Raw genomic sequence first — 11,521 nt, 5'->3', positions numbered from 1 at the left:
AAACATATATTTATAATATATAAGTACATATTATATATATAAACATCATATATTTGCATAATAGAAAAATATATATTTGTATAATATAGAAATACCCGCACTCTCGATCGATATTGAATATTCCATACTTAATTAAAGTTCGACCAATAACAAGGCTTAAAGCTATGTTGTATGACCTCCAATTTTTTAGACGTGTAAATTATCATTTTGGCTTATTATTGCAGTGTTTTTAAAGAATGGTATACTATGGACATAGCTTTGGAGTTAATTTTTATTAAAGAAACCAATATTGGATATAAATAGAGAGATAGGGAATATTTCAGCTGCGGCATATTATAATTGCTGATCGTCGTACAATTCTCTGTACATAATTAAGACCGATCTCAGCACACACAGATCATAAACTGAAAACCAAGCGATCATGGCGTCAAAACGACCAACATTTCGCAGTATTAGCGAGGTCGTATATTTAGTTTGCAGAGGAAAATAAGGTTGGAATTTTTACCGTAAGACTGCAACAGACATCCTCTTTATTATGGATGTCTGAAACTGTGAATTTATTTTTGTTTAAGCCCGTTTGTTTATAATAAAGGTTGTCGATTGTGGAAACAAGTATCTGAGCTTGGCACCGCGATAGCGATCAAACAGCTGGAGGAAGATAAGCACCGTACCCTCGATCGAACCGCTACATTTCAGGCCTGGATTTTACTTTCGTTTTTAGCAAATAAGGAATATAGATAATCATGGCGGCGGCATGGCTGCCGTTTGCGAGGGCTGCGGCAATAGGGTGGGTGCCGATTGCAAACACCCCAATGCCAGATATCCCCAGAAGAACCTCAGAAGGAAATATGAACTCTCGTGTCATTATAAACATTAGTGGACGAATGTTTGAGACATGGAGATACAGTCTTGAAAAGTATCCGGACACATTACTCGGGAGTAACGAAAAAGAATTCTTTTACGACGAAGAAAAGGATGAATATTTCTTTGATCGTGACCCAGAGTTTTTTCGTCACATACTAACATTTTACCGTACTGGACACATGCATTTTCCCCGTTCTGAATGTATTAGCGCGTTTGATGAAGAGCTATCATTTTTTGGAATACTCCCTGAAATTATTGGTGATTGTTGTTACGAAGATTATCGGGATAGAAAAAGAGATAATAGCGATCGAGTAGCGGACGAGAAATCATCGGAAGTTGAAGATACAGTTTTGCCATCTACATTCAGGGGGAAAGTTTTCAGAGCATTTGAAAATCCTCAATCTAGTACGATGGCGCTTGTCATTTATTACGTGACTGGATTTTTCATTGCCGTCTCTGTGATAGCAAACGTTACTGAAACGGTTCATTGCGATCCATTTCCAGGAAAAACATCTGCTGTGCCTTGTGGAGAAAGATACGAAAAAGGATTTTTTATTCTTGATACAGCATGTGTAATGATATTTACAATGGAATATTTAGCCCGATTATGGGCCGCAGATGATCGGTGCAAATTTATGCGGAGTGTTATGTCCGTTATAGACGTAGTCGCAATTCTTCCTTACTACGTTGGACTTTTCGTTACCGGTGATGAACTGACTGGTATGTTCGTTACACTTAGAGTTTTCCGAGTATTTAGAATTTTCAAATTTTCCCGGCATTCACAAGGCCTACGAATCTTGGGATACACGCTGAAAAGTTGTGCGAGTGAACTGGGATTTTTACTCTTCTCGTTGACTATGGCGATTATCATCTTTGCGACAATAATGTACTACGCGGAAAAAAGTGATACCAATACCGTGTTTATAAGTATCCCAGCAGCATTTTGGTATACTATAGTGACCATGACAACCCTTGGGTAAGTTAACATGTTAAACGTTGAAAATCAAAATGTTACATGTCGTTTTTATTTATTACAATCATTTATATGTTCTCGTATACTTCATTGTTGGTTTTCCTCTCTTTGTGTTCCATAGCAGTTTAGTATAAAATATAGATTTTCCCTTCGTAAAGCTCATTAAAAATTAATGTGCATTATTGTGAACAGAGCGTTCATAAGTCGGTATAGTCCATTTCTTTATATAGGTATATGCTTGTACAAATTGTACAGGTATGTGCAGTATATGCACTAAAAATTAATTTGTTTGGTTGTGCTCTGTGCATACTTTGGCGAAGTTTGCTGTCCCGAATGACCATTAAATGTTGCAGGCAAAATAGACATGACATTACCGGTATTACTGTCTCAGGTCAGTTAGAGGATGTTTGCAACATTGATCACTGTACAGTAAAATAAGGAACAAGCCATTTGGTTTTCTGAAAATGGGTTTCTGTTAAAGCAATTGTACTATTGTGTTAAATTAAGTGTACCTTGAGACCATGTTGTCAGATAGAGTACAGGGGGAAATAGTGAATTCACAATGACTTGCATATACGTGTATTGTTAACGCCTGAGTAAAGCATAATTTTGTGGGTAAAAAATAAGTAAAGAAACAAACATTTCAATTGACATACAGTAAGTGAGTTGTACACTGCATGTTGGTTTTATGTTGGTTCAACAGGGTTTGTCTGTATATTTTTTGAGAGTTTTGCAGAGTTTATCAGTTATTTTAAACCAAAAAAAGGATGTTTTACCCCACCAATAAGTAGAATAACTACACACACTTCAATTTTTTAAATTGACATACAAGTGAGTCGTATACTACAGTACATGATTCAATAACTTTTATGTTGGGTTTATGGAGGTTTGTTATATTTTATTGGGAGGGTCACATGGTATATTGATTATTTTTAACCAAAAAATGATGTTTTAACCCAAAATAAATAGAAACTATTTCTAATATAATAATATTTGTTGACATACAGTAAGAAGACTATAGTTACAGTACATCAGTGGCAATACTATATTTACATTTTGATAACAAACAAAATAATTTGACATTTCTCAAGAGTTGCTATCTGATAACTCAAGTACAATTATTTATTGGCAGTAAGTTTATCTAATTGATTTAAACGAGGTTTAAATATGTACATTGATGCTATTCAAATCTTCTCTGATATATAAAATCCCCTTTAAAAATGTTGAACCTCCCTTTTGTTTTCTTTCATTGTTCACGTTTTATAAGCTATTTCAGGTATACAGTATGTATGGCTCAATCCTTTGTTAAACTTTATTATTTATGTATTTAAACCACACAATACATGTACTTTACTTGTCTATTTCACTGGTAATTGTTAATGTTTTCAGAAAAGAGCTGGTTTTTAGTGAAAAGAAATAATATTGTATTTGTTTTGTTTAAAATGGTTTTTAATTCTTAATGACCTTTGACATGTACTATAGAGGTGCCTGGAAATTCCTTCATGAAATCTGTCCTGGTTACTGACATTTACCTGATGGTAGCACATACAGTAATATACCTTCTACCCAACAGAACTATGCAACAGTGTAGAGTAGCCTACCATACATGCTGAAAATATCTCTCAATTGAAGTTTTTTGTATTGTGTAGTCATTTTTGACTAGTTTTAATCTCCCCTAAGGGCCTCTTCATGTTGAGTACAGCCAACAAATGGCACTAATTCTGAGATGGCCCAATACACTGGGGTAACCTCATACTTAAATGAACAAATGACTGAGTTTAACTGAATTTATAAGACACATAAGCCAGTTTCATTTGTACACCGTACCTTCAGTAGTTGTAAGGCCTTCCAAGAAGACCTTTTGTACTATACCACCAGAAATATTTTCAAAGAGGGCTTTGAACCTGGCTATACTGTATGCTGATTTGTTAGCTATGGCTTCGTCACTCCAGCCTTGGTGCTCAGTCACTCAACTTAACTATTTCTCAAATTATACTGTTATGTTTGGAAACATACAGTGCTGATTGTTAAATGCTTTTAAAAATTATCCTTGGTAATTTCTAAATTATAATCTTAAAATCTTGTGAACTAATGTTCTAAGATATTTTTAATGAGTTTCTGGCGTCATTATAAGACCAAATTAACAGCATGCTTTGGCAAGTGTGTACAGTATATGGTTAATGTCAAGACGTATTCCATCCTTGATTTTAATTACTTTGGAGAACATCTACAGCTTGCTAAAATGCTAATGTTGTTATGCGTTTAATGTTTATGTCATGACAACACATACTGTAGGGAAACAAGAACATTCTGAATTTTATTATTCATAAATTGTGGTTTTCTAATAAAAAAAAGTACACAGTGTTTTATAATTCGATACATTGATTCTGAATATTATGCTTTTTTTAAATACATACAGTATATAATTTGATACACAGTATGAATTACATGAGGTGTACAGTATCTCAGTAATTTTCTGTAGTACTGTCACAGTCCCCATTTATGTTTACAGTACATAGATTTTCCTGTACTGTAATTATTTACTAGGGTAAGTTGGTTCCCATCAAATTTAGTGATAACTGTATCCATTAAAACCCAACTTTAGATATTTGGTGATAACTAATAATGGATGTACCGTAATTGTGCCCAATGGAGGTGGTTGGAGGCAACCTACCTTCAAAGTTTTTCACTAATTCTCAAGCTTTTTTACCCATCCAAATTTCATCCAAGCTGAAGCGATACACAATACCTTTATTTCCCTCACCATTCCTTAATTTGTTGACACTATTGTGTACTATACACTTGATTGTCTTAGAACATAGCTATTCCTTATTAGTACAGTTGCTAATAGGCAAAAACCTCATTATTCCAAAGGAAATGTTTACTGTGATAATTGAATTACTCTACAGTATGTACATTACTGTAGGAATACACCACATTGAGAATATCTTTAATGGACAGTATTAAGGCAGCATAGTTCAATATGAAATTTAGTAAATGATACTTTAGAATCTCTCTTTAAAGCCCTTTTTGTAAAAGATCTATCTATTTCGTGCCTAGCTTACCTGGATAAACCAACAATAGCCCTTTCTCCCGAAGAGCGAGATAAACTTGAAAAGTACAAATTGACGTACAGTAATATGGAAATGGAATGTCTATTGGATAATGTTTTTATTGTACTTTCAATGAGCCATTTCAGTGGTGAAAGTTGGAATAATTCTTTGCATCTGCCAAAAAGTGGTCAGGTTGAAACCAACCATACTGAAGATTAAAACCGATTAATGGTATTTTAGGGTCAGCTTATAGTTTAAATGTAGGCCCCCTATCATATTTATCATGGGTTTTTAGACTTATCATAACCTGGAATAGACTACAGTAACCTATACTGCTCCAGGCTCACAGACAGTAGGCCATAGATAATGATTTGGCCAATGTAGTCTCTCTGAACAATTTTGTTATTGTAGTGAACCACATAAGCAATACAGTGTAATATACAGTATGACATTTATATTAACAAGCTTCAGGATATACACTGCTTTATACACACAGTAAGCTATGCACACTTGAATATAATGATACTTTAATATGTTAATTGCATTGATGACGTATGTCTGTGCTGTCAGATAGCTCTTCACAAGTGTCTGTAATCAGTGGCTTTACAACCCACATCATTAGAATGTTTTAGAGACTCCTTGAAAGCATTTAAAGAATTGACTCAAGAACTGGTTGCATGTTCAATCTCTTGCAGTACTTTATTGTTAATAGGTTTATGGTCAAATTAGAGAAGAGTACTGTCAAACGTGAAATTATGATATTAATAATCTTTATTTTGAAAAGTGTTGAGTCTAAAGTACTGGTTCGCATGTTCAATCTCTTGCAGTACTTTATTGTTAATAGGTTTATGGTCAAATTAGAGAGAAGTACTGTCAAATGTGAAATGATGATATTGATAATCTTTGTTTTGGAAACTTGTTAGTGTTGAGTCTAAAGTACTGGTTCGCATGTTCAATCTCTTGCAGTTACTTTATTGTTAATAGGTTTATGGTCAAATTAGAGAAGAGTACTGTCAAACGTGAAATTATGATATTAATAATCTTTATTTTGAAAACTTGTTAGTGTTGAGTCTAAAGTACTGGTTTGCATGTTCAATCTCTTGCAGTAATAGGTTTATTATAGAGAAGTACAGTACAGTCAAATGTGAAATGATGATGATTATCAATTCGTTAATTTGAAATGGAAGTTTGTTCTCAAACAGCATGTTCTTCCACGAGGCCGTATGAAAGAAATAAGATCCTTATTATTTAAATATTAGAAATTTCCTAAAAAAAGGTGTTCTACCCATATTTATCTAAGACTGGGAGGGCAGAGCGCAAATGGTTTGCACTGCATCAACCTTTCTAAAAAAATAAGCTTTAATATAATACAAATAACCAAAATTTGTACTATTTGTACAATTCATGTATTTGAAAAGACATGGTTGTGTTATTCAAACAATATTAAAGCTATTCAATGATTATTGTATACCAACAAATGTATGATGTCAAGGTTGGAAATACAAGGTCACTAAATTATATTTCTCAATTCAAGGTAAAACAAGCTAATTATGTTTTGAGTTTCTGATAATTATGTTTATTAAGTACTGTCAAATTATATGTTCATTTATTACTGGTAAGAAGTTCACTGCCAATTATTGAGAATTCAACCTTGGTAGTTTACAATTGTGCTGATGTAATAAACGCATGGTTGTGAGTTGAAAGTTCAAAGACATGGGCTTTGAATATTTACTTTATTCTGAAGGTGAGTGAGGTACAGTTAGTCCTTGGACTTATGGAGACTAATTTGTGCCTCGCTTACCCGGATAAACCGATAACAGTCTATTCTCCTCTAAAAACAACCCTTTCCATAAATGGTACAGTCTCGAATTGCCTTACTATAATTTACCAATTTTAATACTAGCAAACGATTTTATAATGTATTATAGTTTAGCATTCCAAATTCATTCATACATGCTGAAAAACAGCCTCTCCACAATTTAAAAAGTGGATTTTGTAAGAGTTGATATGTACAGGTACGGTTGGATGAATTTAAGAGCTATTGTCACTGGCACTTTTATGTGGAAACTCTAGGCTTTCAGTAGTAACTACTGTGTAAATAGAACTGTTCAGAAGCTGTTTACAGTAGGCCTACAGTACCTGTAGGCTGTGTACAATAGACTTCATTCAATGTTTGTTTTTAAACACACCTTAAATTTCTACCATACCTATAAAGGCATACTGTAAGAGCATCACACCCATGATGTAACTAGAGGAAACATGCTATTGCAGACCTACCTTACCCATTTAAATGTTAGGGCGGTGACATGTTTTGTTTTTAATTAGGCTAATCTCATGTACAGTACCTTTATTGATTTCAGATCTGAATTTAGTAATTATGTAGCGCAACAAAATATGAATTTAATACTATGATTTTCAAAATGAATATGGATGGTTTTTTTTGCTATCTCTTTCTGTAACAGAACAGTAGAATGATAATATTACAGTATATTATATTTGATATTTGTGGACTATACCATTTGTGAAGTAGGGTGTTTTGTTGGTATATCCACACTGTATACAACTATAAGTTTGTGTCACTCTAACCATCCATTTGATCTTCTTAATTTTGTCCTAAATACAACATACAAGTTATTTGACTTGATTCTGAATTCTGAAGCAGTCGTCTGCTTTTACTAGGAATGCTTCAATTATACATTAATAATACACTTGGGAATTAATCCTCAACGATGAACGATTGAAGAAAAATTGATAAATGTCTTGAACAATTCATTAACTGACCAACAGACGTTCTGAAAGTGGTAGTCGTCGCAAATATGTGTCGAAAGTTTAATAATCATCGGAAATTACTTGCTCCCTGTTTTCTCGTAAATATGACTTAATATAGGACGACTAACGTTATGTTAATTGTTATTCAATACCTGTACCATATTGTTTATTATCTTTTGGTAAATATGACAGTGAAAATCTTGATATCCATCCCTTGTTTATGTGTCAGGAAAGTTTAGTAATTCTAAATGTGTTTTAAATGGTAAAAAGGGTAAATTTGTACATCAAGAAAAGTCTGGTTTTGAGAGAGTTCCCGGTTTTTAGAAAAGCCTTTATTGGGAGAATTTACTGTATTTTTAAGTAGAATATGTTGAAATGTCAATTCAATCCATTTTTTTAGTCTATTACGTGCCTAGCTTACCTGGATAAACCGGTTTGTGTATTCAAAGCCATTGTTAATCAAATCTTTTGTGAATAATTGTAATTATGAGACAACTTTCAGTGTTCTGGAACAGTTTTAAGCTGTGACGTTAATCTTTCAGAAGATCTAATCAACATTTGTGTTTTTTATACTGATCTTGGCTAGACTGTTGCTATATTTAAAAAAGTGTGACGTTTTTATCAGATATTATAGGTTAAATAACGCTTAACATAGTTTACATGACTTTTGCTTTCACGCATTAAATTTGTAAAAAAAATGTTATCTACTATTCTGTTGAAATCGATTGTCTGTACTGTATCTCCACATATCTGTCCAGATTGTAGGCAAAAATAGTACAGTATCACATGTGGTATTATGTTAAGGCTATGCTAGACTTGATAAAGGTGTCACATGTTACATATGTGACACTGTATTGCACAATTTGCCTACATGTTACTAGATTAATTATAGATACTGTACCAGTACCAATGTCAGTTATCTCTACAATAGATGACTAGATAAGTTCTCTGAAACATGTCCTTTGTTTTGTTGCTATCTATTAGGTATACATGTAAATACGCTACTGTTACTGCAGTAGAATCTTTTATTACTGTAATAAAGTTTTTTCCATTTATAAACTTTTAAACAATATTTAGTAACTTCCAAGCTAATTATCTGTAGTAAAATTTGCGTCTGGCAATAAATAAAATAAAATGAATTCTCTGAAATCTGTAAAGATAATTATGTTTGGAAAAAAAGTTAAAATAGAATCAAATTACATACTTAATTGAGAAGAGTAACATGTGATTATTCATAGTTACTGTACCTGTCGCTTTATGGTAATTTTTCTACCAGAAAATGAATATTAATCGCTATATAATTTGATGATATTTTCCAAGAAATAATTTTGTTTCAAAAGTAATAATTGATCAGATGTTTGCACTACTCTGATGTATTTGTACTGTATGCTATTAATATATTTGAGAACACAAATTTGTTGTAGGAAAAACTTTACAATAGTACCTACACTGGATTGTAATGGGTTTTCAGGTAAAAACTTAAGAGTGAGTGACTGGAGAAAAAAACGTTAATATCAAGAGGTAATTGTACAGTAGGTGTTGTGTTGAAATTAAGTTTTTTTGGAAGTGAGTGTAGAGCTGTTATGGGTTTATCAGGGTATGAGAAGAAGTGCCACACTTACCTGGATAAATCGACAATAGTCTGAGCTCTCCATAGGGAAGCCTTAGATACGTCGTAGCATCTCATCATCAAAAATAAAAATGATGGCGATTGGGACATTCCCACATGAGCGCGTGGTTGTGGACTATCCATTATGATATAGAGGTGTTGTAGGAACTTTAACTTTTCATATATATCTAGGCTCTCCTTCTTGAGAGCACTGGCAATTGTCGGTTTATCTAGGTAAGCTGCACCCATAGACTACTAACTATTGGTTTGTGTAATTTTTTTTTTGGGATGAAAAACATCATTTTTATATGATGTATGCATTTAGAAATTTACAATTGGAATAAAAAACTTGGTAAAGCATTAATAGGTTTTGTTAAACCTTTAAATGAACAGCATCTTCTAAAGATTTGGTTTGAAATTTCTAAAATTCATTTTAATAGTATTTCAAACCAGATAAATATCAGCAACCAACCATTATTATTATTATTAGTAATGGGTTTAATTAATGCTTGAAATCCAACGTTTACAATGTGTCTGTTAATCGCAATGTATGTTTGTTGTTCATATTGAAAAGGTCATGACTAGCGTTTGTCTGAATATTGACCATTTGAACGCGATCATTAACATGAATTATTGGAGAGGCTAATTAAGCTGATGCGTTGCTTCATTCCCAATGAGGTAAAAATAGCATCAAACATTGTATTTTTGAAAGAAAAATGATTAAGTACTTATAACACTACATAAATAGTATTCTGAAATGAGTCTAATGATATTAGCTATTTGTACAATAGGTAGCACGCACAGGGAGCATATCATTATAATATTTAACATTACAATGTCTGTACACCTGCATGGCTACAGTAAGTACTGTACACACTCTTTGTGAATTTTAACAAGAAATGTAAGATGGAAGAAAAATTTAGAATATAAAATAAGGAATATTATGTTTAAAAAATAAATGAACACAAACCAGATGTAAAACTAAAAGATCAAAATATAATTGGACATCTCCTTTTCAGGAGATATCCACTATTAGAGGAGGGGCAATACAGTTATCTTTCCCAATACAGGACACACTTGGGCTGGGCTAATATGTCTGGTTTTATAGAAAGTCTGGGATTTAGAATGTGTTTTTAACCAGTAAGAAAGAATTTAGGACTTCTGGAAAATCTGGTTTTGGGAGAGTTTTCCATGTATTTCCAGTAAGGATTTTGGATATGTCCCCCTACCACACCTCTTGGGCAATCCAGGTTTAAAGCTAGGCCCAAAACTAGACTATTTAAAATAAATAAATTCTTGAATATTCAATTTTTACTAATTTTTGCTTTTTTACAAAAAGAGAATTTTTATTGGAATACCACAACCTGGCAATGGGACAGTCCGCTATGGCCACCCAATCATGGAACATTCCAACGTATCACCATCATCATTTCTTTTCCTACCTGTATAGGCCTACTATATAATTGTGTAGAAATTAAAATCTATTAAAGATTAAAGATTTTGCTTAGGTCAGTTTTTAAAATTACTTATTGTGTTTATAAACGATGTTACAAAATGTCTCGTCTGTCCAAATTTGAAAAAGATAAATATATTCCTCTATTGTATGGAAGCTTCATTTGACATGATTGTAACCTTTCATAACGCCTATATGCCCAATCCAGCCGTCATCTTCAAACTATCGCAATGTCCAATGGTCAGTTAACCCTCACTGAATGTATTCAATTAATTAACGGCAATTCATGGTTCAGTAGAATTATTAATACTTATTGCAAATTTCTTCACATGTAGATTAGTGTATTGTCCTTTTGCTTCAGTGAATATATTGTTCCAGCGCAGCCTAGTGAGCACTCTATTCATGCTTGAGTGATTTTGCCACGCGACACTGTGTACATGTCGCGTTTAATGCGTTTTGCCTACTGTTGGAATGCTGGAACACAGACAGGTATGCCTAGGAAATATTGCCTATTGCTGGAGTCAATTTTTTTTTTCTGAAGCCTAGATCGCACTGGATTTAATTTGGTGAAAGTGACCAAAAAAAGTCCAATTCCGACCACTGCCTGCCCTGTAGAACTTACCATGGTCTCGGTAAAACTAACCATGCATGAACTTCACCATGCGAGTCAGTCGTAGTTTTTAACATCACTGTTAAACCATGGTTAAACTAACTTTGTGAAAGTGCGAACAGTGGTCAAATAGGTAAAGTTACTGTGGTTAAATTTAGCAGTGTGGACAAGGCTTAATTGAACCAAGGCA

The 11,521-nt window shown here is 33.2% G+C and overlaps 1 protein-coding gene across 1 annotated transcript in view; it reads left to right on the top strand.

The window, feature by feature from the left end:
* Positions 1-388: 388 nt before the first annotated feature.
* The window catches only part of LOC144856442 (potassium voltage-gated channel protein Shal-like), an 82,593-nt gene continuing 71,460 nt past the window's right edge, over positions 389-11,521 (top strand). The window contains exon 1 of the mRNA XM_078714455.1: positions 389-1,840. Within this exon, the coding sequence (XP_078570581.1) occupies positions 744-1,840 (1,097 nt within the window). The 5' untranslated portion in view covers positions 389-743. The remainder of the gene's footprint in view (positions 1,841-11,521) is intronic.

The sequence above is a fragment of the Antedon bifida genome, chromosome 11, assembly GCF_963402885.1.
Source record: "Antedon bifida chromosome 11, ecAntBifi1.1, whole genome shotgun sequence".
NCBI classification, from domain to species: domain Eukaryota; kingdom Metazoa; phylum Echinodermata; class Crinoidea; order Comatulida; family Antedonidae; genus Antedon; species Antedon bifida.
The sequence above is the reverse complement of the archived record's forward strand: the minus strand, read 5'-3'. Positions and strand labels throughout refer to the sequence as shown.